Below are 26,378 nucleotides of genomic sequence, written 5' to 3'. Positions count from 1 at the left end.
AAGAATCACAGCCACCAAACTAACAGATTTCAAAGTAGGAAAACCTGAATTTTTTGTTTACCTCTCTCTGGTTGCCTTCCATCCCCATTTAGACAAAGAAAAACTAGGAAGCCTGATCATTTGTATTTAAGGTGCTGCTTCTAACAAGACAATGACATTTACTCTACGCAATTCACCTGTAGGACAAGTGAGACTTGTGTAAAATCAAGCCTCTATGATAGAATCTGCGTCTACAGCAACATCGGTTTTATAGTCAGGAAACATCTATGGGTAAAAGTTGCATTTTTGGTTTGCAGCCCATCACCTGATCAAAAGATTATCTTATCTACAGCATGGTCAATTTAAATGAACCTTTCAGCTAATGCTGTCTCCTGATGACCTTCTGTTGAGCTTTCCCTTTAGCTCTGTGTGTTCATGTGCAGCGCTGGCAGGGGGGCAAAATGAAGATGGTACCTCAGTTCAGCTGGTTATCAGCAGATTTTTACGGTAGTTTGAAAAAGCACCTGCAGCAACTGGCAGTTTCACGTTTGAAAGTTCTGCTCCAGACTTGAAGGCACTAAAAGTTACTCTATGAGACAAATAAGTATTAACCAGTATAAAAGTTAAACATCTCAGGTTTTTGCTAAGAAGTTAGTAAATTAAAATCTTCAATCATAATTGTAAATTAAGTCCAGGGAACCTTTACTGAAAATTGCACATGAAGAAACTAAGTAATTTTATCGTGCCCTAATTGACCTGCTTATAAATAACTGCTAGATCATTTACTACTTCAAATTCTGAAAAGAAATGAAAATAAGGAAAACAGTTCAATTACTTAAAAATAGTTCAACACTCATTACCTACATATATTTTACACGGTGATTTTGATAGTTGAGCCCTTTCAAAGTCCCACCTCCCCATCACTGATGATGCCTGTGTGATTAAATAAAATCAAACAAAACAAAACCACACTTCTACAAAATCTAGGGAGAACAGGATTTTATTGAGTTCTACCTGTCTGAAAAGTGCTGGTGAAGAATTGCCATTTCATGCTTTGTCTATATAAAGAAGTAGAAAGAAATTGTTGCAACAATCAACTCATTTGAAAACTGAGCATTTCACTAAAAATTCTTACCATTTCTAAATGAACACAAGTGTGATTTTTTTTTTTTTTTAACATGAAGAGTATTTCTCTTTTTCAGATGTAACCTCTACACTTTAAGTTCTGTCAGGACTCTTAAAATACTTTCAGGCAGTATTAAGATACAGAGAACCAATCAGTGATATCTTCAAGAACCCAGGTATCCCAGCTCTAAAACTGCATGATCTAAAACAGTAATGGAATATTTTGAAAGAATACTCTCACTCAATATTGATGCATGCTATCATTACATAAGTATCCATTGCATATTGTGAGGAACATCAATTTTTCTTTTGTAGACAACAACAAAAAAGCATGCTAAATGATATCAGTCACTATAGATCTATTTTAATGAGGTTCAACATTGTTAAAGTCCAATTAAGATTAGCTTCCCCCAAACATTCACCAGTGTAAGCTTGCACAGGTATTTAAAAATTTTTGCACTGATGTGGATTACACTGGTCGCAAACATTTTCAAAGCAGGGTTTTAAGACTGGATCTTGAATTTTAGTAACCATTCACTTGATTTGTTCAAATAAAGTATAGAAACACTCTAGGAATTAGGCATAAAAGCATGTTAAGTAACAAATTTAGGCCACGATATTACTAACAGAACAAACCAGTATTTGCACAAATTATAGTCTTTAATTTGCTGTAGTCTTTAATACTGAGATTAACACACTAGATGTGGACCACATGCTCAAGAAAACAGAAACAAAAATCCTAGGGAACAGCATTATAAATCCCATGTCAGAAAGACTACAGAAGCTATTACCCAGTATAATGGGTCAACTCATTTTGACATGAGGAGCAGTCACAAATAAGCTTGATTATTTGTAGTCATTTTAGCAAGTGGATTAATAAAAAAAAAAAAAAACAAATTGCAAGTAATCCACACTCCAAATCAATAGCCAATTTCTATGAAGCAGTTGTGACACCCATTTTTTAAATGGCTGATGAGGAAATAAACAGAAAATACAAGATCAAAGAGCACAAGAAAACATGAAGTATGTTAAAATGATGCAATGAAACAGTATATAAATTAAACAGGAATGTTTAATCAAGACAATCCCCTCTCCCCAAAAGAGGTTCTTCAATTTTTATTTTTAATTGGAAAAATGAAAGTCTATTCCCACGATAGTGAGGCTGTTTCTATCAAGCAGCTCTGTTGTACAACTGTTACCAGGACTCTAAACGAATCTTAATTGTTTTATATTGATATTTCTGAACTAGAAAGTTTTAAAATATTGTATAGATTTTATTTGTGCTCCACATATCGCAAGCAATTTAACAACACGAAGAAAGATTCAATTCCTCAACTAGAATACCAAACTCTATACCAAGTATTACATGTACACAATACTTGCACAGTGACAAGCACAAAAAAGTACTAGTTGAGCACTTACTTTCTGAAATCCATATCAACTCTTAAAATCCATTGTCATTTTCCCATGACACCCAATCTACAATTTAAGGCATCTCCACTCAGGCATCCATCCATCCACCCACCAGTTCCCATACACGCAGTTTATGTGGAGGTGTTTATTCTCTCAAAAAAAATCACCGTGTCGATCAGGTACCATTTATTATTTATCCCTGTAACTGTGTCAGCATTGAGATATGACAGTTAAACCAGTGTTAAATCAATACAATATTTACATAGCACAGCACAGTAAGCTTGAGACACTCACTTGGGGGATAAAACCACATTTTAGAACAGGACAAAGGTCACCATTATTAAGTGTTTGAAAACAGCTATTTACAGGTCCCTATGACATAACTATAGTCTGTACACTGTTCCAATGGGGCAGGCAGAAGCATGATAGGCATTTATTTTGAGGGATTTTAAACATACGATTTGGAAGCATATTGTTATGCTACCCTGAATGCCATAAGCCACCTTAACATTCTCCAAGGTGGTCTCATATCCTAGAATGGCATGTCCAGCTGATACAAAACAGACAACACAGCGTTTACTTTGTGGAGAACTTTTTACTCCTGCTATTCAGTCATCTGAACTTTGAAGGCAATTCGTCCCAGAAACTTGTCACGATCATCTTCATTTTTTAAATTAGGTGAGCCCAGGATCTTACACTCAATTGCTATTTCTTCATTGGTACTGTTGGAGTTAATTGCTAGTTGAACAGCCACTAGAGGCTGTAAATAGTGAGCCTAGTAAACAGAAAGATGGGGAAAATATTTGAGATACTGGAGTAAGTGATGTGAATATAACAATTAGCATGAACAATTAACATTTAATCCATCAAAACAGTTCAGAAAAAAAGCTAGTTAAGAACCCAACCTTTCAAAGCCCAGTCTGACTGAGATAAGACTTTTTTTTTTCCAAGTTAGATAATCAGGTATACATTCTTCAAACTATTTCATAACCAATACATTCAACCTAACATGAGTCACAGACAGTATCTTCAAGTGGTACGTTACTTTACCCTTTTAGTACACTGGGTTCGATTTTCTAGAAACCTCTACTTGAAACATCCTCTGAAACTACATTCTGCTTTCCTACCAATTCCCTCTTTTGTCTTTTTCTTCTCAATTTCTTATAGAACAAATTTTTAACACATTTTAAAGTGTTTTGTTGTTTGTTTGTTTGTTTGTTTTTTTCCCAATAGCATGTTTTAACAACTATTAGTAAGCTAGCTTCCCTTCCAATCTATCCCATTTACTTGTTCAACAATAATGTGTGTGTTATCTGTTTGATAGTTTTTGACAGAAACATTGAGTATTTCAACAGTATCCTGGTCAGTCATATTTGGTGAAACAATTACAATTCTTCTCTCCATTCCCTATAAGAACAACTAAAATATAAGATGGAACACGATTATATTTTTTGTCAAGATAGTATGATTTTTCAAGACCAAATCAATTAGGACAACTTTAATTCTCTCATAAAGTGACTATCAATTAAAATAAGAATTCATTATATACTTTCAGAGCAGCATTTCATGCCTATGTTAGAGTCAAGCATTTCCACAATTTATTTATTATTTTCAGGTCAACAGTAGTGACTGCCATTTAAGTAAAAATATGTACTTACTCTCCCGGTGGCCAGCAAACATGGGTAATTCTGAACAGTGAAATTCATAGAAGCTACTGGACTAAATATGACACTGCATATCATAAAAGTGCAAGCCTTAAATTTTAATTGAACAAAACCTTGGATTAATTTTTTGTTAACTTAAAAGAGACTTTTTTTAATACCTTTCTGTTACCTACCAGCTATCGTCTCTACCTCTCTAACAAAGAAGGCAATAAAGAATAGTCAAATTCTCATTTACAAAGAATGGTGGCATGGAAGCGTATGTGCAAAAATCTTTAAAATGAAGGACTAGTAAGAAATACATTGACTTAACTACTTTGCCTAGGTGGAGGGTGATTTTACTCGATCAGAATGTTTCCTGTTCCCCTATAAACATCCAACTGGGAGGAGGAAACAGAACTAGGCAAGTCATCCTCAAAATTCTCATGTTTTAAGTGGTTATACCACCCACATTAAAAGTATTAACTAAGTTTTCTAAAAATCAGAAATAAAATCCTTGAGTTGGCTCAGAGATGTTTTCACATCTCTAAGATTTTTCAAATAGGTACACAAATTTCTATGATGTTCTGAAGATATGATGCCAAAATGACTTTTTACTCAATATAAAATGACTGGGGGCGGGGGATGAGAATCAGCATCCTCACTAAGCACTACAGATGATCTGCAAAAAGGTGCATTCTCTAAGGTCAGGCAATTGAGTTCATTGTGCTGAGCAGTAAAGGGAAATAACCATTCTGGCCCATAAAACTATGTACTTAAAAAAAACCTCAGTACTTTCATTGCTACTACCTTAGCTCAACAGCAGCAAGATTAGTTGTATCCTCTTAACTCTTTTACAGAATGAAATAGTTCAACAGTTTCACATAGATATAAGATACACATTTTGTGGTATAGGCAAGAAATCAATCCAGTCTCTTGAGACATGGTCAAATACTCAACTTTTCTCAACTCTTCTTGCTGCCTTCTTTTTCACAATACACTAATGATAGGAGAATTGCATCTTATATAAGCAAGTAATCCTCAAACAAACCTATACCACACCATAGTGAACACGAAAGAACATTGACCCAAAGACTCCAAAAGAAAATACCAGTTAATTAAAAATATATATTTTTTTCTTAATCATCTAAATCAAGTAAAGAACAGCACTGAGTTCTGCCTGACTTAGTTGCTCTCCTTTCATAATCTTACCTTTTCATCAGTATAGCAGTAAGACAGGAATTGTATGAGTAAAGTTCTTTCTTCATCCCATCTTTGGTACAAACTATCTCCTGACAAGGTCTATCAAGGTCTGTTAAGGTCTACTCATGCTATATGTTGCTTTTCTTAAAGAAGCAACACACTTATCCTATTCTGTCATTCCAAAAAGGGAATAGAGTACATACCGACTCTGCCTATCATAATCACAGTTTGACAGTCCCTCTATAATCTTTTATGTCTAAGAAAATGGATGCTTTACCAGTTAAAGAATTCTGGCAACAAAACAGAAGACAGAACTATACATAAATTACATTAAAGCAGATGTTGAAGAAAAACTTCTTCCTCATTAAGAAAAGTGAAGAAAAAAATCATGTCAACTGCTGTAAATAAGCGTAGCATACACTGGAAAAATAGTAAGTGAATAACTTAGTACCAAAACTTTTGGGAAAATATCAAACAGCTACTGTGGTGTCCTATGGGCCTAAAAGATTTACATTTAAAAAGTACTTTTTATTTTCGGTGGTGAACAGTAGTCAATGGTTGATCAATCAACTTGGTCAATAAAAGGCAATATGATTGTATATCTTACAGAAAATACGGATTTTCCGTACCTAGTTATTGCAAGCAGATTCAATGAAAAAAATAGCTAAATTTAAATTTGAAAAAAACTGGAGTCTTAACTATACATATTCTGTGTCCATAAAGCAGTTATTTTACTTTGAAAACTTCACTGTTCAAGTAGATAAATGTCAGAATACAAAGAGGGCAAGGGGGACAAGCAAAGACAAAAAAAAAAAACATTTAAGTTTAAAAAAAAAATGTTATTAACAACCTTGAAGTGCTTCTTCGTAAAACAGCGTGAAGAAAAAACATGACTGCAGAGCCACAAAGATGTATAAGCAACAATACCATGCTGAATTATAAATCTAATATCCTGTACATAAGCCTCTAAGATCAACTATTCGGAGTTGTATTGGGGTCAAAAGAACTACTTTAGTTTTTCTGCCTTCCCCTGCAGTCAGAAGGATTCCAGAATATATCAGTGATCAAAAAACAGCAGATGCCATAAATGCTACTAGTATACAGCCTTTTCTTCATTAGGACAGTGCTTACTTTACTTCCTTACATCCGCTAAAGCATCTCTCTAGTCTCATCAAGCGCTATAAAATCTGTGCAGATATAATATTCCTTACGAGTACCTCATTAAAATGTTCAAACTTCACAATCAATCTGTTTAGTAAGAAGACCATCATTAAGACATACTCACATGTAAGCTTTTCCCATAGTATGGAAAGTACATTAAGTCAATCGAGCCTCCTGGAGGAAAATAATTTATCTCAACCATGCCTTGTTCCTATGATTGGAGATAACAACAAAATTAGAAGTTAATATCTACTTGGATAAAAGTACAAAATTGGAATTATAATCCAATGATAAAGTGCATGATCCCTAAGGGGAAGGACAGAAAAAGAAAAAAAAAGAAGCTCCAAAGTATTAAAGTAAGTTCCAAAATAGATGAATTTTAGGCAAACAGCTACATGCTGCACACATCTGCTGCAGTAAAGCTTATTAATAGTAACATTTAAATTAGTAATCAGGTCAAGACAGCTCATATTCAAGTTTCCCTTACCAAAGAAAGGAGGTATATTTTAATACTCAATGAAATTAATATTAACAGCAGCAGGAAAACAAAACAAAACACCCACACATATAAGCTAAAATCCCATGTATCCACAAGCAAGCCTGTATATTTTGGTGAAGCAACAGCATATGTATGTTTAAGATGAGATGAATTTCTGTTTAAAGCCAGGTTTTCATGATTCAAATTTGGAACAGTACAACCCCAACCCTTCACAGGGAACTCGTAGCAATAGTGTACCATTCCTAACTTGTTCAGCTACCTTTGAAATACAGGCTACCTAAACAGAAACTAAGCTTTAAAATTATGATGTTACCACAGTTTGTGTCATCAGCAGCCAGAAGGAAATAATACATATATGCATGTCTTATCACTAGACTTTCCCCTACAATACCAAATCTAGCAGCAAGAAGCAGCTACCTATAAAGATGCTGCATAATTTCTGACTAAGGAGTCACCCAGTCTGTAAGATACACAATCTTTTTGTGTCTTACATATACACTGTGCTGTCCCAGACACATGTTGTCTACATAACGACAGACAGATCTCCAAGTGTCTGTTATCTTTGGTGATAGGACAAGGGGAAATGGCCTCAAGTTGCACTGGGGAGGTTTAGGTTGAATATTAGGAGAAACTTCTTCACTGAAAGGCTTTTGCAGCATTGGAATAAGCTGCCCAGGGAAGTGGCTGTGACCACCCCAGGGGTCTTCAAGAAACGTGTAGATTTGGAACTTAGCAGCGTGGTCTTTCTGGTGGACTTCAGTATTCAGTTAAAGGTCGGACTAGATGACCTTAGAGGTCTTTTCCAACCTGACTGATTCTACATAATACACACTATTCTTCAGGACTGCATGTCCTGCAGAGCAAACTATTTCAAGTTCACGCAGCAAGGAAATGCACGAATCTCACCTGACTTGCTTTAACAGCTAGACATACTGCCATAATAAAGGGCAATGATGGAATCACAGAATCATTCAGGTTGGAAAAGACCTCTAAGATCACCTAGTCCAACCTTTAATGTAGTATTGACAAGTCCACTGCTACACCATGTTAGTATGTTCTACATCTACATGTTCTTTAAGACCTCCAGGGATGGTGACTCAAGCACTTCACTGGGCAGCCTGTTCCAGTGCTGCACAACACTTCCAGTAAATAATTTTTTCCTAATTACCAACCTATTTCTTACATGGTTTTTAAAATGCCTGTAGATTAGATCCTTTCTGAATAGTACACACTGTATTTATGCAGCTCACCACTGTTTATGCACCAATGCCAAATATGTCTTAGAACATCATTACTTTTTCAGTGTAAATCACAATTTCAAAGTGCATTTCATTGTTGTTTTTTTTCCTATATTACCATATACAATAGCTGCAATTAAAAAAAAAAAGATATACTACATAGTACAGAATACAACTGCAGTAAAAAAAACTTAGCAAAGGGGAGGGTAAAGAAAGATCAAGAAACAGGGAATGACCCACAGCCCAGAAATACCTCCTCTTCCACCAAAAGAACATACCATACCAGATGAGCTTAGGGTATGGCCAGATTCTAATTTATTTGAAGTATAAATTATTGCAGTTCCTCAGTATAGGTTCATTAAATATTTTAGACCTTGAGTTCTCAAATTTAATTACTAAGAAGAAATGTTTCGTTTCACCATTAGTCTCTATTTTCACTACAGCTCATGCAGCTGATATACTCAATCAAATATATTTCAGAAATAATGCTTACAAAATTTGAACTCAGAATGATATAAGAAAGATAAATAGGAGTGGGGTTTTCTCTAACAGCTAAACACAACACATGCATGCAGTCATAAACATATGCATTAAGCTATCAAAATAAAATGGCAGAGGTTCTCGGACATGCAACTGCCTGCCTCATGCAAATGCTGTGGATTTTTTTGGTTTAATTAATAATAATTAATCCTAACTAATATCCTTACACAAACTTTTAAAAATTAAGCTAGCTGCATCAGTTGAAAAGCTTCAAGAACCAATGCATTAGTGTCACTTTTTCTGCTTACCATTGAAAATTTCCACAAAGTTGCAGGCAGTCAGCAAATCTACAAGTCAGACCACTTAGTTGGACACATAAAGGTAGATTTCTACCTCACCTACAAGAGTTTTTATTAGGACTGTCTTAAAATAACTTTTCAGATGCTAAAAGACACATGGAAAGACACAGATGTAAAAAGATGTACACAGATGTAAAAAGGTACATGGAAAGAACTTGTGCAAGAATGACATCATCTAAGGAGTAATGGTATAACTGCAGTAGCCTTTTAGACTCACGATGCAGTTTAAAGCAAAATTTACTGAAACAAGATAAAACAACAATATCCAGGTTAGCAGAACCTTAAAAACATCTGAGATTTCTTTCAAAAAACAAACAAACAAACAAATCCAAGGCCAAGTATGTTGACAATGGCAAGGAAGGTATTTTTCATTCTTGTAAATTAGAAAGAGATGCCTAATACAAAGTCAAGATGATCTCTAAACAACAAAAATGCATATAGCTTGGAATTAATACTATTTATCTTCTCTGCTATTAAAAAAGTACAAGCCTACTGATTTTCTTGGGTGGGAAGGGACCGTAAAGATTATCTAAATCCAACGCCCTGTCATGGGCAGGGACACCTCCCACCAGCCCAGGCTGCCCAAATACCATCCAGGCCTTGGGCACTGCCAGGGATGGGGCAGCCACAGCTGCTCTGGACACTAACTGCCCTTACCTACGGAAATCATTGTGATGACAGCAAGGGGCAGGGGGAGCAAGGAGGTGTGAAACTATGAAACATGACAACTGCGATGTCACAAATCTACTCAAAATTTCTCTCTTTAAACAAATCTCAAGGAGAAGGCACAGTAAGAAGAAAGAAGGGTCACCTGGCAGAAGAATGCTTTAAGATTTTTTTTTTTTTTAATGGTATCAATTTCAAAATGAAAAACTCAAATATTTCAGGTAGCAAAGACAGGCAGGATGTGTGGTCAGAAGGCTGTTTACCTCATCTAGTATTTGAGAGATTTGTCCTTACGGTTAATTTTTAGATTTATTTAAAAGTCAAACTGCATAAAAATCAAGGCAGACAGTTCTTCAGATTGCTCCCAATACGTGCAAAAATCAAGTAATATTAAATATTTAAAAATGTTGGTAAAGTGGAAAGAAAAAATGATCAACAGCTCATCTAGAGGTTAAAAAAAAAAGGTCTGCCCTATAATGAAGGGAACATGATAGTAGGATATCTGCTCTGCTCAGCAGAATCACTTTTAAGTAAACTCCATTTTTGTCACTCAGATATTAAAAAAATTCTGATGCAAAACCTATAACTACTGGTTAATTTGCGTTTGTGCTACGAACTGCACAAGCATTTGCATATATTCTATGAGCTATTATAGCCAGCAAGAGGCTTGTTTTCAGAAGCAAGTATCACCTGGACTTAGCTTTGTAATGCATCCCGAACTTTTTTAATCCACATTTTCTGACAGTAACAGAGAAGGGAAAAAAAAAAATGCTGCAACACAGCAGTTATTTAAAGACTAAGTAAACACCCTGAATAAGAGTATCAACAGAGAAGGACAAAGAGCCTCTACACTTCAATTTCTGTCATGAGCCAGTATTTAGGGGGCATTCAGATCCTGTGGCAGTTGCAGTATGATTATAGATTCCTCAACAAAATGCAAAGCAATTGGCTATCCTTCTCCACCTCTCCAATGTGGAGAGAAGAGGATCACAATTCCCATCCTTGCATCACCAAGTCCCAGAAGGGATACAAGCAGTCACCTCATCCACTACAGAAGAGACCATTACAAGGTGCTCTTTTCCAATAGAGTCAAAAAAATAAAAACAGAACTGGAAAGAAGGCCACGTGAGCCAATGTAAAGAACAGTGTAATCTTTCAAGTTTAAACAAAGAGTTTCAATAAGCAATGGGCATAAGTAGTCAGAAGTTATTCTTTAAAAATCAAACACAGACAAAAGGTGAAAATGACAGTTGTTAATGGTGCCTAATGTAGTAGTAGTATTACAAACAGTAAATTCACCTTGAGAGACGTAACAACTTCCAGTGTGATGACAGAGGGTAAAATTCTATTATTACCTGCCTCAGCTACAAGAAACCTTGTGTCCAGTTTGGGATACTAAATTACAAAAAATGATAAATTGGAGAAGGGGAAAAGTAGGAATAGAAAAAGTGTTTCTTTCTTCTACAGAAATGAATCCCTCCAACAGAACATGTTTTAAGAACGGACACAAAGAAATGAGTCCCAAATAAGAGAAGGAATCAATTTTGCTTGCAAAAGACTACCGTGGAGAGATCAAAGCTTCCAAGGACTTGTCAGAAATCAAGTATTAAAATTTATGCCTACCACAGCTATCTAGAATGAAGGCAGAAAAACTTGCGGTATTTGTCCCATAAATTACTGAAATTCCCCCGCCTATGTTTTTATCAGTCAACTCAATCTAGGAGCCATGACTATCCCTTGCTGAACCTACTAACTTACCACGGCTTTCACTGCTCCCCAAGCAGTCTAGGAGAAATATGTAGAAAACAGAGCAATTACAATAATTACCTTAAAACATTCTGTGTAAGCATTTGGTACACAATAAATACTTATAGAGTAGCTGTTAATACAAGGTGTTTGTATTTGACTTGGAGACAACTTTTACTTGAACAGTAACAACACCAGTTTCCACATTTTGTCTTACCCATCATTTATAAAATTGTCTAAGGTGCACTTGCAGCATGGAGAAAAAAATGAAAATATAGGTTATGAAATGGGAAAAACAAAACATAACTCACACCAAATAAAAAATAAATACGCATGACTACAAGTTATGCCTATGCATTTTCTCAATGGTATAGGAAGTGAGGTAGCTCAAATACATCTAAAAAAGGAAGAATAAAAGACTAACTATAGGGAAGAAATTAAATACATTAAAACTAGACATACAGTAAGATGAGAACAATAAAAAACGAAGTACAAAGTCTAACAGAAGAGATGGAAATAAATGTTCTGATAGCATTTACGTTCACTTTTCATCTTAATCACAAGGAAAATTAACTACACGCGTATTTCTTACATTCAGAACTGACCTTAGATGTACACTGTATATATGGCTCTCCTTCAGGCTTTAATCCAATTATCTAAAGGAAAGAAAGTTCAAATATTTACAGACCTTCTTCCCCTCTCCAATTTACATATCAAATTCAAACTTTCTCCCACTTACTATGACAGAGTTGATACAAGGAGCAAATCTGTCTAGTATTAATTTTCTGAAGCACAATTTTAGACTAGAACCAAGATGCAAAGTATTGTTAAGTTAAAGCTCAACTAGATAGTGGCCATACCAAGGACTATTTTCTTATTTTACATTAAGCATGTAATATTAATGACAAACCAATTAGCAGTTCAAGAAACATACAACATCACTGGAAAGTCAGTTATTCATTCAGTAAAATTTTCATCACTTTGCATAGTTTAGGAGTTACAGAACCCATGACATTCTAATTACATTTCTGGAATGCAGGCACCAAGTAAAACACGCTTGACCTGCAGAGCGTTATACAATCTGTTACACAGAACAGTAAGCTAAATCAAAGTACATTTTATTCTTTAAATAGGGTGCAAGTGATGAAAGTGATGCAAGTGATGAAAGCCAATACTTGTAAATATTAGAATGCTCAAAAAACCCACTTCATTTTACTCTCTGAAACATACGTATTGGTAGACATTTCAGTTAATTACACTATTTCAAAAATGTGAGTATCCTGAGAAGCAAACTGATCATGTATTTCAGTCCTTTTCAGAAGTGATATTTCATACAGTGTTAGCTGGTAATGCTTATAGTAAAAAATATTTTTAACAAAAAAAAAGCAAGCACTTACTCTATTCATTTTCACAAGCACGCAGGGAGTTCCTTTAGAATAGCCAAAGGTCATATCTTCCTTTCCAGAGCATTGTCCAAGCTCAGACAGATTAAATCGACATGCCTTTTTATCAGCAACATCATTCTGATCAAAAACCTTTCCCGGTGTACAGTTTATATTTTCGGATTGCTTTGAATCATCATACGCTATGAAAGAAGGTTTAAAATCAAGAATACAAAGCATACAAGTAGGTAAAAATGCAGAAAGCCTACATAAACCTCTAATTTATAGTTATTACTTTTCTAGGAGTTTTCTTACAGGATTATTTTCACAGTACTATGCCTCTTATTTCTATCTTTCTATCTAAATTTCTATCTTATCTTTCTATCTAAATATTCTATCTTATTTCTATCTAAAATGATTTTTCACGTCTTATCAAGAATCACAGAATCATAGGCAGGAGAAGGGACCTCCAGAGATCGAGTCTAACCCCAATAAGTGGCATTGTAGCCAAATGAAAGAATACAGAGAATATTACAAAAGAAATAAAATCCTCCTTCTAGAATCATTATTATTTTCTGTACATCATTCTAAACTAATAATGTATTAAAATATAAACTTTTTCTTTTTAACCTGGAACCTAGGCCAGTTTTCCTTCGGTACTTTGTTTTAAAACAGTTTATAAGGAACTTCAAGTATTTTAATGGCTAATATTAAACTATCTCTACATTTACATCGGGTAGTATAACTGACATTATAGTTACATCCCAAGTTATTCTCACTTCTGCTTCACAAGTACATAGATCACTTTGTCACAAATGCTCACCTATTCACCATTTAACGCATTCTGTCTTGTGTACCCCCCCACCCGCCTCTCATAGCTAAGCATTCATAAAATAAAATGGAAAAAAGGTAATAAATGCTCAACCTCATATCGAGTACAAAACTTATTGAACTGCAGGAGAGGAAGGTCATCATTTAATGTAGTATTCTTCCTACCCCCCTCTCACCTCCCCAGAGCTCTGAAAGAAAAGCCCATAAGCTAACAAAGCAACTCATGCAAAAAGGTGCAATTCTACAGAACCTCCTCAATTCTGACTTCCAATTTTTGAGGGGCTCAGTTTCCCTGTCAAATGTAGGTAATGATAATTACCTTTTTCTGTGAAGTATATACTTCAATAACATACTTGTCTAGAGTAAGCCTGAAAGTATGTCAATTTTCTTTAGCAATTACTAACTTCAAGTTAAAAAGGAAACTAATGTACCCAACAGCAAGACACCTGAACTACTAGGGTAGCTGTCAGTAACTTACTTACATTCAAGAAATTTTTTAAGTGTAGAAACATATTGTGCATATGAATTGGCATCACTCTTGTTAAAGTAGAATTCCAGTGCAGTGTCTGGCTTTGGTGAAATCATTAGCCCTTAAAAAGAAAACGTGCAAGTAAAGAACTGAACAACAACTCATCCTTAAACCGCTTTAACCTACTCAAAAATCATGTCCATAAATTGAAAAAATACCTATATTTAATTCAATCCTGCATATACACAATTCATAAACCAAACCCAATGATTAGAAATAGCAAAATCAGAAACTTAATCACCTTCAATCAAACAATTTTATTGATTCACTTCACATTTTCAACATTTAGCAGATTAAACTAAAAAAAATATAATTAGAAACCACCCAGAAAACCTTCAGCTAAGCTTATGCGTCAAAGCTCTAGGCAACACAGAATGAAGCTAAGACTTTATTTATCTCACAGACACCCAGAAGAAACAAAGTATTTTTAAGAAGCTTTATAATGCATAAAGATGGCTTGTAAGTTTTCCCAAACAAGACAGTTAGTTGTTCCTTCCCTCTTTCTCTTCAGAGAAATGAGAGGTAGGTGGTCACCAGGAGAACACAGGACTAAGGCACCGGGCAGGGGCACGGCACAGCCAGGCCCTGGTAGCTACGGGGTCCCTGAAGGACACGGGACACCACAGCCTCAGGGACAGCAGTGCTACCGGTCCCCTGCCTGCTGCCAGAGCAAGGAATGAGCTGCAGAGAGGTGCCGGGCCTAGCGGGAGGAATGACTGCAGCATCCTCAAAACCGGCTTCACGTTGGAGGGTGAAAAAGGCAGACACTGACATGGAGCTGGGGCTCCTGACAGAACATAGCTGCCCTTCTTCCCAAGAGAGGGGCAAGGAACTGTTCAGCTACATCGCAGGGACAGTTTGGCAACACGGGAGGGAGGTCACACAGCCACGTGCTCTGCTGACACACACACAGGCCAGCACCAAGGGAGCTGAAGTTGTCCTAATGAAGGATTCTTAATACTTTACCACAGTTAATCAATCAGTAAGCTTTTGGAAAGCATACAGAAAGTGCCATTAACCAGCCCGGGTCTATGGTCATTCACCTACAGAAATATCCCAGCTTCTCATGTGAAAGCAGAAATTACTATAAATACTTTGGGAAATAAGAAAGGCATGCACTATAAATTTATCATACACAAACATAGTTTAGATTCCAAAATTATGTATAATTTTAAATTTATTTTTTTTCAGGATTTCAAAAAAATTCTTTTTTTTTTTTTTTTTTTTAATTTTTCTGAATTTTGGATTTTTCCAAATTTCCATCCTGGAAAGCCACAACGAAACACCTCTGTGACTGACAGACCATGTAAAATTACAAATACCATGTTTGACTACAAATTACTTTGCACCTTTAGTCATTTTCTGACCTCCACACTGAACTGGGATTCAAAAAAAATACAAGGAACTAGCAACAGGGCTGAAAAGTCACTTCAGGAGTTTGGGAGGAGAAGAGATTGTTATTATCTATATACTTACACTGTAAACAAAAGACTTCCATGCTGTTTTTCAAAGTAAATGACAAAGTTACTAAACTAGTCATCAATGAAAAAAACAATAATTTGAAGAGACTCATTGCTTCAGGGGAACTTCAAAAATATCCTAAGAGGAAGAGACTGCTCCAGTTCCAGTGCAGTACAATCTGCCTAGAGACTATGGAAAGGCTGCAGAAAAAGCTGCTTGAAGAAGGATTGAAGCACAGACCATGAGAGATGCAGGGTATGGGGCCTTCTAGGGGAACAAAATTAGCAGCTTCAACATAGGATTATACCTAGGATTGTAACAGAGATTACATTATCCTACAATTCCAAGAGATTTTAAAAAAAGAAAAGCCTTAAAATCATCTGCATTTGATTGATATTATTGTATTCCAGTGCCCACTGCAAGCCAAATACCAATTATAAAATAAATCAATCTGGGAGATTTCCAAATATGTTTAATAGAAGAATAAAACCTTTAACCTACGCCATCCAGGTTTTGTGTGCAGATTTTTTTTTTAAATTTATTAAAGTTTTACAGCCAGGAACATGACATGTTTCACTGCAAGTGAAAAATGATACAGTTAAGCTTAACATTAAAACAGAGATAAGCAATTTTATTGTCTTTAATTACTCATAAAATTATCATTAATAAAAATAAATTCAGAAATGTTTAAGAAACACCTAAGAAAAAAAAAAAACAACTAGTTGTAGAAGATATGCTATTTTACACTAACATCCTTTATGACAATTAAAAACACAGGAAAATCAATAACCCAAACTCAAGAGAGAAACTTTCAGTAATTCAGTATTAAGCCATAGCTACCCACAGCTCTATTCACTACCAACATTCAGACTACCACAGAAGAAGGAATGGTCATGTAAGCCACCTTTTTTTCTTTAATTATTATTATTTAAACTAAGCAAATCATCTTATTTGTTTCTTTGTTTTTCTTTCAGAATTTAGCACATTATTAGCTTGAAAAGTCTGTACAGATCCTCAAGAATCCCTTATGGTCCAAGGGCACCTGTTAGAGATGGCCTGAACATCACATCAAAACAAAAGCTGTTCAGAATCCAGAGAGATTTGTCACAGGGGCCCAGCTGCAACTTGCTCACACACAGATTTATGTTTCATCTTGAGTACTAATGCAGCTGCAAGATGGTGGTTAATTTTGTGTCTGGAGTTCAAAAAAGGAAAAAGTATTATAAAGACATAATCTAACTTTCACCAAAATATCAGTCATAGAATGGCTCGGGTTGGTAGGGACCTTAAAGATCATCTAACTCCAACCCCTTGCCATGGGCAGGGACACCACCCACTAGGTCAGGTTGGCCAAGGCCCCATTGAGCCTGGCCTTGAACACCTCCAGGGATAGGGCATCCACAGCTTCTTTGGGCAGCCTGTGCCAGGGCCTCACTGCCCTTACAATTAAGAATTTCTTCCTAATGTCTAGTCTAAATTTATCCTCTTTTAGTTTAAGACCATTCCCAACTCCTCCTAGCGTTATCTCCCTGTCGTTCTCCATCTTTTTAAGAAACCCCTTTAAGTATTGAAAGGCTGCAACGAGGCTTCCCCGGAGCCTTCTCTTCTCCAGGCTGAACCCTGAGAGAACCCCAGCTCTCTCAGCCTTTCTTCATAGGAGAGGTGCTCCAGGCTCTGATCATCTTTGTAGCCCTCCCCTGGACTCACTCTAACAGGCCCACAGCTTTTTTGTGCCGGGGGCCCCAAATTAATACATGTATTGCATAGCCATTTAGTTTTTTTGATTGATTCCTAAGCCAAGTTTTTGAAAGATTTGAGAGATCTTATTAAATTTTCAGGTGGCCCAATCATTTAAATTACATGTAGAAATCCCATAGTTAGACATTCTCCAGAAACAGTATCGAGAAAAAGGCTAATCTCTTCAATATAAAGTATGCAGAAGCAGCTTTTAAACCTTTTACAGTGCAAATCCTTTTATTTTTTTCTTCTAGTATACAGATACACCAGAATAGAGCTTAGAATGAAAGATTTTTTTCTGTGATATATTTAAAATAAAGACAGTGATCTCATTACACATTTTTATTTGTGCAGTTATTTTTCCATCAATTTAGCTCATTGAACCAGCCAGCTGTGGGACTAGACGAGCATGTACACAAAGAAAGAGGTAGCAAGACATCACTTCTAGTGGCAGCTACATATTATATAGATCTAACTTCATTGTAATATCACACCCTCCCTTCTCCATGGATCCCTATGTAATGTGTCAACAACCTCTGGAACCTACAGGCATTCCATTGGTTTAAAACTAATACTAAAATTAAAACTCTGAAAATGCCTTCCCATTGCAGTCCTTACAAGCTCCTGAGCAGATCATCCCCCTAACACAGCCCCCTCCTGTACTTTCTTCCAAGTACCAAACACTACTCACAGGTGGCTTTCCATCTGATCCAAGAGAATTGATCTAAAGTATCTCTAAAGCAGTTTGGTCAAATGATAACTCCACTTTTACAACAGAATTTTGTATGGATGTGAAGGGAAAATTGCAGTCTAAACATACAACAAAATCGACTAAAGAGAATATATAGAGAAAAAAATCAGCAAAAGTTAGCACATATGCACAAAGAGCTGCTGACTGAATGTATGCTATATATAACTTGCCTCATACTTGCCTCACGTTTTTCCATTGAAATTTGTGACTGAATAATAATCACAGTTTTTCATAGACAGCTGCAAATTAAAAACAAACTTGCAAGTAAAACTTAACTGTTAAACCAGAAATGGGTTTATGAAAAAATAAACAGTGTTACCTGGACTAGAAATCCGGTCGCGGTACTTTGGAATGTCATTGCTCAGTGTCTGAAGCATAACCCACATTGTGAATGTGAAGAGCGCTGCTAGGAAGCCATAAAATACCAGGTAGAATAGTAAGATCAAACCTGTAAAGAAAAGCTAAAGTTATTATTTTTGTTTCAGCTAATTCTATTTCCTGTTTTGATTTTCAAAAAAGATAAGAGCAAGAAAATGCTCAACTTGTTGTTTCTTCCCCCTCCAGGACCCTTGTCACTCCCAACGGTAGCTATAAATCAGCATGCCCCAGCACATACATGTATTGCACAACACAGAAAAGTTCTCTTCATACTTGCCAGCTTTCAAAATGTACAGGGTAAAATCTGGCATTTTGGTATCCTTAAGAGAGAAGTATTAGAGACCACTCTGGGCTGCACTAGGAGGCTAGCAAAGATGACTAAGCAAGCTATTCCAGCTCCATTTGTTTAAGGGAGTTACAGTTTTGCATCTCAAAGGAATGGGTGGTCCGGAAGATGAAAGAACAGAGTGCAAAGATGAAACTGTTACGCTGGATCAGGAACACATGGCAGAGGTGCACTGGTGGTGTAACAGCATGCTGAGGACCTGAGAGCACCCCACACAACACGGCACTCATTCGCACGTTCCTCCTGCTCCAGGAGAGCCTCCAGGTGGAAATGCTTCCTGCTGCAGGTGTTTGCGAACACACCAAGCCTTCCACTCAGGCTTTCCAAGTCGTGGCCCAGCACATCCACCTGCTGTAGAGATCTACCTCCAGGATCCAGCAAGGTTCTTGGGATGCTCCAGGTACACAGGTGCTACTAGCTCCAACTTGACAACTCAAAGAGCTCCCCAAAACCTGAGCACATGGCCTTGGGGGAACAGCTTATTACATGCCCATACCTCTCCATCAGGTAGCTGAAACAAACTGCTAGGTGAGAACACTACTTAGGGAAATCGCTAGAAAACTTACTGTGATTAAGTGCTTTAATCTTGTTTTATTTCAATTTATTTGTGTTCTTTTTTTTTTTCTTCGCCATTTTTCATTATGCACACACAGACATGGACTCTGGATACAAGTTATTTAGTGAAAAGACAACGTAACAGGCTTAGCTGAAGAGATTTCCAGAGAACTTGGTCCTTTTTCTGAGATAGGATGCACAGCTCTCACTTAACCTTTTTAAATTTAGCAAAGCTCAACTGTTTTTGTAACAAAGTTTTCAAGCAAACATACTAAATATTCCCTCATTGCTCATTTTTTGATCCTGATGGGCTTATATATATCAGCATATCTCATTAAAATTGAAAACTTACAACATAGTGCTTGCTACACTTCCTTGATTTTCTTTTCAGACTTTTTAAAAATATGTACCAGTAAGTTCACTTAGATTACCTTTCAAAATGTAGGTTTATCTGGAGATAGTTCCTGACTGAAGATGAAGCAGGTATACTGTTTGGATAGAAGACCTGGTAAATGACATGTAAGATTCTACACAAATTGTTTAATTAATTGAGTATACAATACTAAGCTGAAGAAGAGCAAGTCATTCTGTTTCAAGACTCATCACCTGAGACACATGGATGCACACATCTTGTCAAAAAGAATGGGCACTATACTGGTATGGAGAAATTTAGGTGCTCACACAAAGAGCCAACTACAGAAAAGCATCTTCGGAACCTTTCTAACCTGAAAACATAACTAAACAATGATGCAAATTCACTTTTTTTACAAAATATTCTGTCAATAAGGCTGCTATCAGGAAGTCCAAGAGATAGCATATCAAAATCAGTATCCAGCGCTCTATCACTGACACCCGACTATAAGAGAGACTCAAGTGCAGTACTTTTCTATTTTCCATAGTAATTAAAAAAAAAAAAAAAAGCGAAAATGACTGCACCCAGTGATGAGTACTGTCCACTGGGAGATGACAGAAGGCAGCCTCAGCTCTGGCTCCTGTCCCAGGACCTATTCTTGCATTTTGCACTGACAGGTTTCCTTGTGCGCTACGGCCACCAGCAATCCACGGCTACTGCAAATGCAGGTACCTGCACTACTTCTGAAAAAATATCCGCATATTAAAATAATGAGGTGTTTCCCAAATCATTGTTACCATGACAAAAGTCCCCTGCAGCAACCAGCTGAACATCACCAGGTTTTGGTTTTAGTTTAGGTGAACTTCAGCTGTCGAGACAGTTGTTTACTAACCTGCAGCCCTCTGAAAGCGAGCAGCCATTTCAGATGCATTTGGGAACTCCTGGTATGTGATACTTCACACGGCAACTGCAAGTTATGAAGCAAAGTACCCGAGGCAATGCAAAAGCAGCCCTGTTCTATAACGAACAAGGCAGCTGGACATCTATTGCAAGCTACTTCTAGGGCTATTTAGAAGCTGAAAAGAGCATATCAAGAAAGCAGTAGAAATCCTAATCAACAAAAGCCATTACTAAAATTGTACCTGGATTTGCAGTTGCACCAGTAATTTGCTTTACCTGTAAGCTTACAACTGCTGTAACCGGACCCAAAACAGAGCAGTGATCTCCTCCTAAATATCCCATGTATTCTGGGTATCACAAAACAAGGAAACAAAACACCCAACACTTTGGCTAGCTCCCATTTTGTATCCCACACATTAATCAGTTCTGGCATACACTTTCATCAAGCCATTAAAAAAGGATCCCCCCCCCCCCATGTGTTTATTACTGATGGGCTCTCATGCCCACAGCTGGAGCAGCAGCACTGGGGAAGGCACGAGAGGGCCCCGATGTCTGTGCACAGCCCCTAACGGTGTCCTCGTGCCTGCGGGGGGGCAGCAGCGACAAGGCCAGGAAGACCTCTGCTCCCCTCCCAGCACAGCAAAGCAGATGCACGTACCCCCAAGAAATGCTGCCTTTAACCCGTATTTTAATGTAACTTGTAACTGCACTGCAGAACACCGTGTATTAGAATAAACTGCCCCACTTATGTTACTCTGCCACATTAAAAAGGAGAGGATGGAAAAAAAAAAAAAAAAAGAAAGAAGGAGCCCTGCAACTTCCAACAGCACCAAACTAAGCTGCACTTTGTGAGCCTATTAGTATTAATTATCCTAAGCTAATCACAAGGAATGAGCCATAACTTGTCAAGGAGCTCAGCCAAAATAACTCCACACAGTGCTGGATTTCTTGTCAGAGAACGAGATCTGCCCAAGTAACAGCGGAAAAGACTCCTCCGTGTTTAACCCAAGGGATACGCAGGCACCACGGCTAACCTGCCATGCTTTCCGGGGTGGAGTCACCATGCACAACCTGCAGGCTCTCACTATTTAACCTGAACACACAGAGAAAACTATCAAAACCAAATCCTGCAATGCAACTTACCTGTAAGTAAAACCTAGTGGGTTTTTGTGTGTGTGTGTTTTTTTCTTGTTGCAGGACACCGCAGTATCAAAGAACCTTTCACATCCTAACAATGCTGATAAGCAACAGTCAAATCTGGAAAACTCGTATTTCTGAGCCAACACGTCGGTGCTATTGTTAGCTGGAGTTCATCTGCAAGAATCAGAGAACTCCTCCACAGTGAAAATTAGAGCATCTCACTCTGGTAAGGAGTCAGGACATCAAATATCTGGCCATGACTACCATGACAAATACGAGTTTTCCACTCTTTACATGGCAAAACCAACAAACAGCTCATCAGTCTGGCATAAGCCAGACTGGCAGCTCTTCCTAAACATCACACATAGGTAGATATGTGCATGCCTCCATGTAAACAAACTCACAACAGGCCTTGAAGCAACTACTCAACAGCCTCCAAAACACTGAAAAACATTGTCTTTATGGTTTTATGGATTACATGCTGCATTGATCTTATCACCTGCGTCATCATTCTTCAGTAACTTCATCTAGGGGAATTATAAAAGGTAAGCAGTGTTATTAGGGACTACCACCAATGCCAGCAAAATTCAGAAGGCCTTTTGGTCCACCTGCAGATGGATTTCTTTGCTTTACACCTACATGTCTGTACAGATTAGATGAGCACTAATCATGTCTCATCCTTATTGCCTAATCACTTCAGAATTACTGTCTTCCTGGTTTGGGGAGTGGCAGGGGGAAGGAGAGGAAGAAAGAGGGAAGGAAGACTTCAAGAAGAAATAAACCCTTGGTCCTGGGTTACAGTTTATTTCACAATAAACCAGGGATCTAGATATAACATCTCCAGGAGACAATAAAAAATGCCAAGTGAAACACCTGCAGAGAATCACAAAAGAAGTGCTTAAGTGCAATCGTCAAGCATTTAAAACACACACACATCCCCAACCTACCACCAGAGCTTACTGATACCCTCAACAGTAAAAAGGAAACTTTCCTTCCTCAGAGCTATCTCTGTCATGGAAAATAAAACGGTCTACTGATTTCTCAAATATTTATTTATTAAGATGTACAATATCATGGAAAACTTTAGTAAGATTTTGACTGCGGTCATACTCCTGGCTGTGCAGGAATTTTTAAGTGTTCTGTCCATCTGCCACGACACAAAAAATAGCACTGCCTCTGTAAGATTCACAGCTTGGGTGTGCAAGCGTTTCTACTGCACTGGTAGACAGTGATCCCAGTACGTTTAACACTATGCTAACTGTGAAGAAAGCTAAATCACACCAAAACCCTGCTCAAACACTATAATGAACAGAGAAGAACCAAGTCAGAAAAGCAGTTGAAGCTTTGACAGCACTGTATGTCCCAGCACGAACACACTGAAAACTAAACAGAAGCAAATCTAGATCTTCTGGCTTTTGTTGGTTTTTCTTTGTTCTGCTTTGTTGTTTTTTCATTTCAAGCACATATTTGTGCACTGAAGGATACCACTAAGCACTCAAGACTATTCAGGAGGCCAGAATTTATACGTAGTCCAAGAGTTATCATCCCTACCTTGAACACCCAGACATGGCCAGCTTTACAGAAAGGCTTCAACAGGCTTGGCATAACCCCCAGCGTGACCACAAATGAAGTACTGCCTGCCTGCAGCAATGATCTCACCCTGTGCTCCTGCTGTAACTGCAGGCAGGCACAGCACCTTGCCACTACATGTAGAACATGATGCTAATCTTCCTTTTACTTACAGGAAGGACCCACGTGGCAGTGCTCCAAGTTCTCCTTCCTCTGCCCTGCCCGATGACAGCCTGCGCACAGCCCCGGGACTGATCCTCCCTCTCTGCGTGCAGCTGGGAACAGACTTCAGCCATCCATAGCCCATTTCCAGCATTTCATTGCGCTTGTGTTATTCTATCCAATTAATGACAGTTAAAACAACTAGAAAACTATGACATTTAGATACCAGTTTGTGAAAGACAAACTGAATTAGCCCTCAGGTCTGCAAAAAACACAAATCCTCTATTTCTTGCAACAGGAGGAGACTTAGCGCAGCCTGTTTACCAACCTGCAAAAGGCAACTCTTCACAAAACTCTAAGGGCAACACACTTTGCAATGTGACAAAAGAGCAGAGAGTGAAACAGAACCTGCTTGTGCTAAATCTTTTTAAAGATCCTGGTGTAGAAATGGCAAATAAGGCCAAGTACTCCAATGCCAAGGCACTCCAATGCACAGAGAAGCACTGCCTTGCAGTCACAATTTTGATAAACCTCTAGGACTGCCTCAGACCAGGCAATACATACACGTACTGCAAACAGCTATTTAACAATTTCTCTACTGTTACTGTCTCATTTCTGAGAGGAAGCTGTCTTGAGACAAAAGAAATGCACAAGGAAGAATCAGAGCCAACCAAATTCTTACCATGCTGTCCCTGGAGACGCCACAGCCCAGCAGACAGGCAGCCAGAGCTCACTTCTCCTGCCTCCCTGCTTTTCACAGGGGAGCTCAGCAAGGGCAAGGGAACAACAGTGAGTGAGCCTGCTCTAAGCTCACATCAGCGATCTGAGAGCAGAAGTGAGACCAAACCCTGCACGTTCTCCTGTAGCAGAGTCACTCAATGAGCGTTTGGCAATTAAAAACAAAACAAAAACCTGCTACTTTCATCTTTGTGGATGATTTTGAGACTGGGATATCAAGTACTGAAATTCCCAAAACAGACAAAAATAATTATTTATTTAATATATGCAAATAAATAAATTAAATAAGCACAAGGCATTACTCGCAAAATGCCAGGACAAATAAATATTGACAAAAAAACACACGCTGACAATTTATAGCGTTGCTGGGCAGTCACCTCTCAACGTATACCTCAGGAAAAGGTCTATCACAAACCCTGTGTCAACCACCTAAACCACTTAAGAAAGCTAATTAAGCAAGATCATACAAACTGCTATCTGGGTCTATATATACTCTCTCGATGTGGAAAAACATCTTTTATCAAGTGAGCTGGCTGTAAAGCAACATAAGAGCTCAATTACCCGCTAAGTTAGTCCTATCAATTTCAAGTGTTATCTCTTGGCCTTGGACTAGCACGAGCTAGTAACACTGTAAGTGATTTATCCTCTCAGATAGGTCTGAACAGAGAAGGTTGTTTCAGTTTTTTTTTAATTTTTTTTTTTTTTTTGAGTCACAAGCTATTTCTGATGTGCCCACAGCCTTTGTGCCTGTCAGATTCACGACACAAACAGCCTTCTGCAAACCATACACCCATTCATCCAACCCACGCGCTTCAGGAAACCTGCCTGCGCTGAGCGATCACCAGACGACAGCATAGTGGAAATTTCCTCTCCTTTGCTATTCAGCTGGCAGAGCCGCTCGGGGCTCTTATTTCCATCTGAATGGAGGAGAGCCCCTGTCAGAGCAGGGCCCTCTCCCGACGGCCGAGCCCCTGGCACGGCGCAGGCTGCACGCTCCTCCTCGCCGCCCCGGCATTAGCATTCGCTGAGGCTGTGTCAGGGCCAAGGATGCGCCGGCCTGCTCCCCCGCGCCATGCTGAGCCTCCTGCCGGTTTTGTGAGCACAGCTACGAAGCACCCCGACAACATCCAAGCCCCGGGAGGCGACGCAGCGTTTTCTGCAGTCGGTAAACGCGTCCCGCGAGGGCTGAAGAAACATCCTAACACCGAGCGTTTACACGAGCGCCTAACGTGAGAAAACGCCGCGAGGAAACCCAAATATTGTTCCTGGAAGGGCCGCGGCGATGCTCGCAGGCTGTGCAGCTCGGGGGGAGGCTACCTGAGGGGGGCAGCGCGCTGCCTCCTGCGGGCCGGCCGCGGAGCCCTCATCTTGCGCAAGGCGCCGCGAGCCCCCGGGAGCCCGAGCGGGCGGCAGGGGCAGCGCCAGCACAGGCAGGCCCTCGGGGCCGGCCCCGCGGCTCCTCGCCCCGCGCCCGGCCGCACAAAGGCGCCGCTCGCTCGGCCCCACGGGCGCGGCCGCCCCGGTGGGCGCCCGGCGGCGGGGGGGGGACCGGGCCGGGGGCCCCACCTGCAGCCCCCCCCCCCCGGCCCCCCGGCGCGGCCAGGCCGGCGGCTTCTGCCCGCTGCGGCGGCGGGGGCTGAGTCAGCCGGGGCGCCCCCGCACCCCCGCCACAGCCCGGTCCCGGCGCCCCCCGCTCACCCCAGCTCTTGGCCGTGCGCCCCAGGAACTCGCCGCTGTCCGGGTTGTAGACGAACTGCCGCCACTCGGCCACGCTCTGCCGGAACGGCTTCTTCGCCTCCTTGGTCATGGCGGGGCCGCGTCGCGGGCTCGCTCGGTGCGAGCGCTCCCCGGGCGGAGAGAGCGGCGGCGAGGAAGGAGGGAGGGAGGGAGGAGGGAGCGGCCGCCGGCTGCCAGCCGCTAAGTAACCGTCGCCGCGGCGCCCGGCGGGAGAGCGGCCGCGGGGGCAGGCAGCGGGGGCAGGCAGCAGGGGCAGGCCCGCAGCGCCGCGCCCTCCCCGCCCTCCCCGCCGCCGCGCCGA

The 26,378-nt window shown here is 39.2% G+C and overlaps 1 protein-coding gene across 3 annotated transcripts; it reads right to left on the bottom strand.

The window, feature by feature from the left end:
* Nucleotides 1-963: 963 nt before the first annotated feature.
* On the bottom strand, nucleotides 964-26,378 carry ATP1B3 (ATPase Na+/K+ transporting subunit beta 3). 3 transcript variants are annotated; one of them, XM_068691486.1, is made up of 8 exons: nucleotides 26,039-26,374; nucleotides 18,520-18,648; nucleotides 14,205-14,312; nucleotides 12,907-13,094; nucleotides 12,115-12,165; nucleotides 11,522-11,548; nucleotides 6,646-6,732; nucleotides 964-3,292 (listed from the first exon to the last, which is right to left on the bottom strand). In XM_068691486.1, exons 1-8 carry the CDS (start codon nucleotides 26,145-26,147, stop codon nucleotides 3,122-3,124), a joined length of 870 nt encoding a protein of 289 aa, XP_068547587.1. In that variant the 5' UTR covers nucleotides 26,148-26,374; the 3' UTR covers nucleotides 964-3,121. The 3 variants fall into 3 exon arrangements, with proteins under 3 accessions (XP_068547587.1, XP_068547588.1, XP_068547589.1); XM_068691487.1 differs by lacking the exon at nucleotides 11,522-11,548 and having other exon boundaries at nucleotides 26,039-26,370; XM_068691488.1 differs by lacking the exons at nucleotides 964-3,292; nucleotides 6,646-6,732 and adding an exon at nucleotides 8,348-11,158 and having other exon boundaries at nucleotides 26,039-26,378.

Source organism: Anas acuta, chromosome 9 (assembly GCF_963932015.1).
Source record: "Anas acuta chromosome 9, bAnaAcu1.1, whole genome shotgun sequence".
Classification (NCBI taxonomy): domain Eukaryota; kingdom Metazoa; phylum Chordata; class Aves; order Anseriformes; family Anatidae; genus Anas; species Anas acuta.
This window is presented reverse-complemented; position numbering and strand designations above follow the sequence as displayed.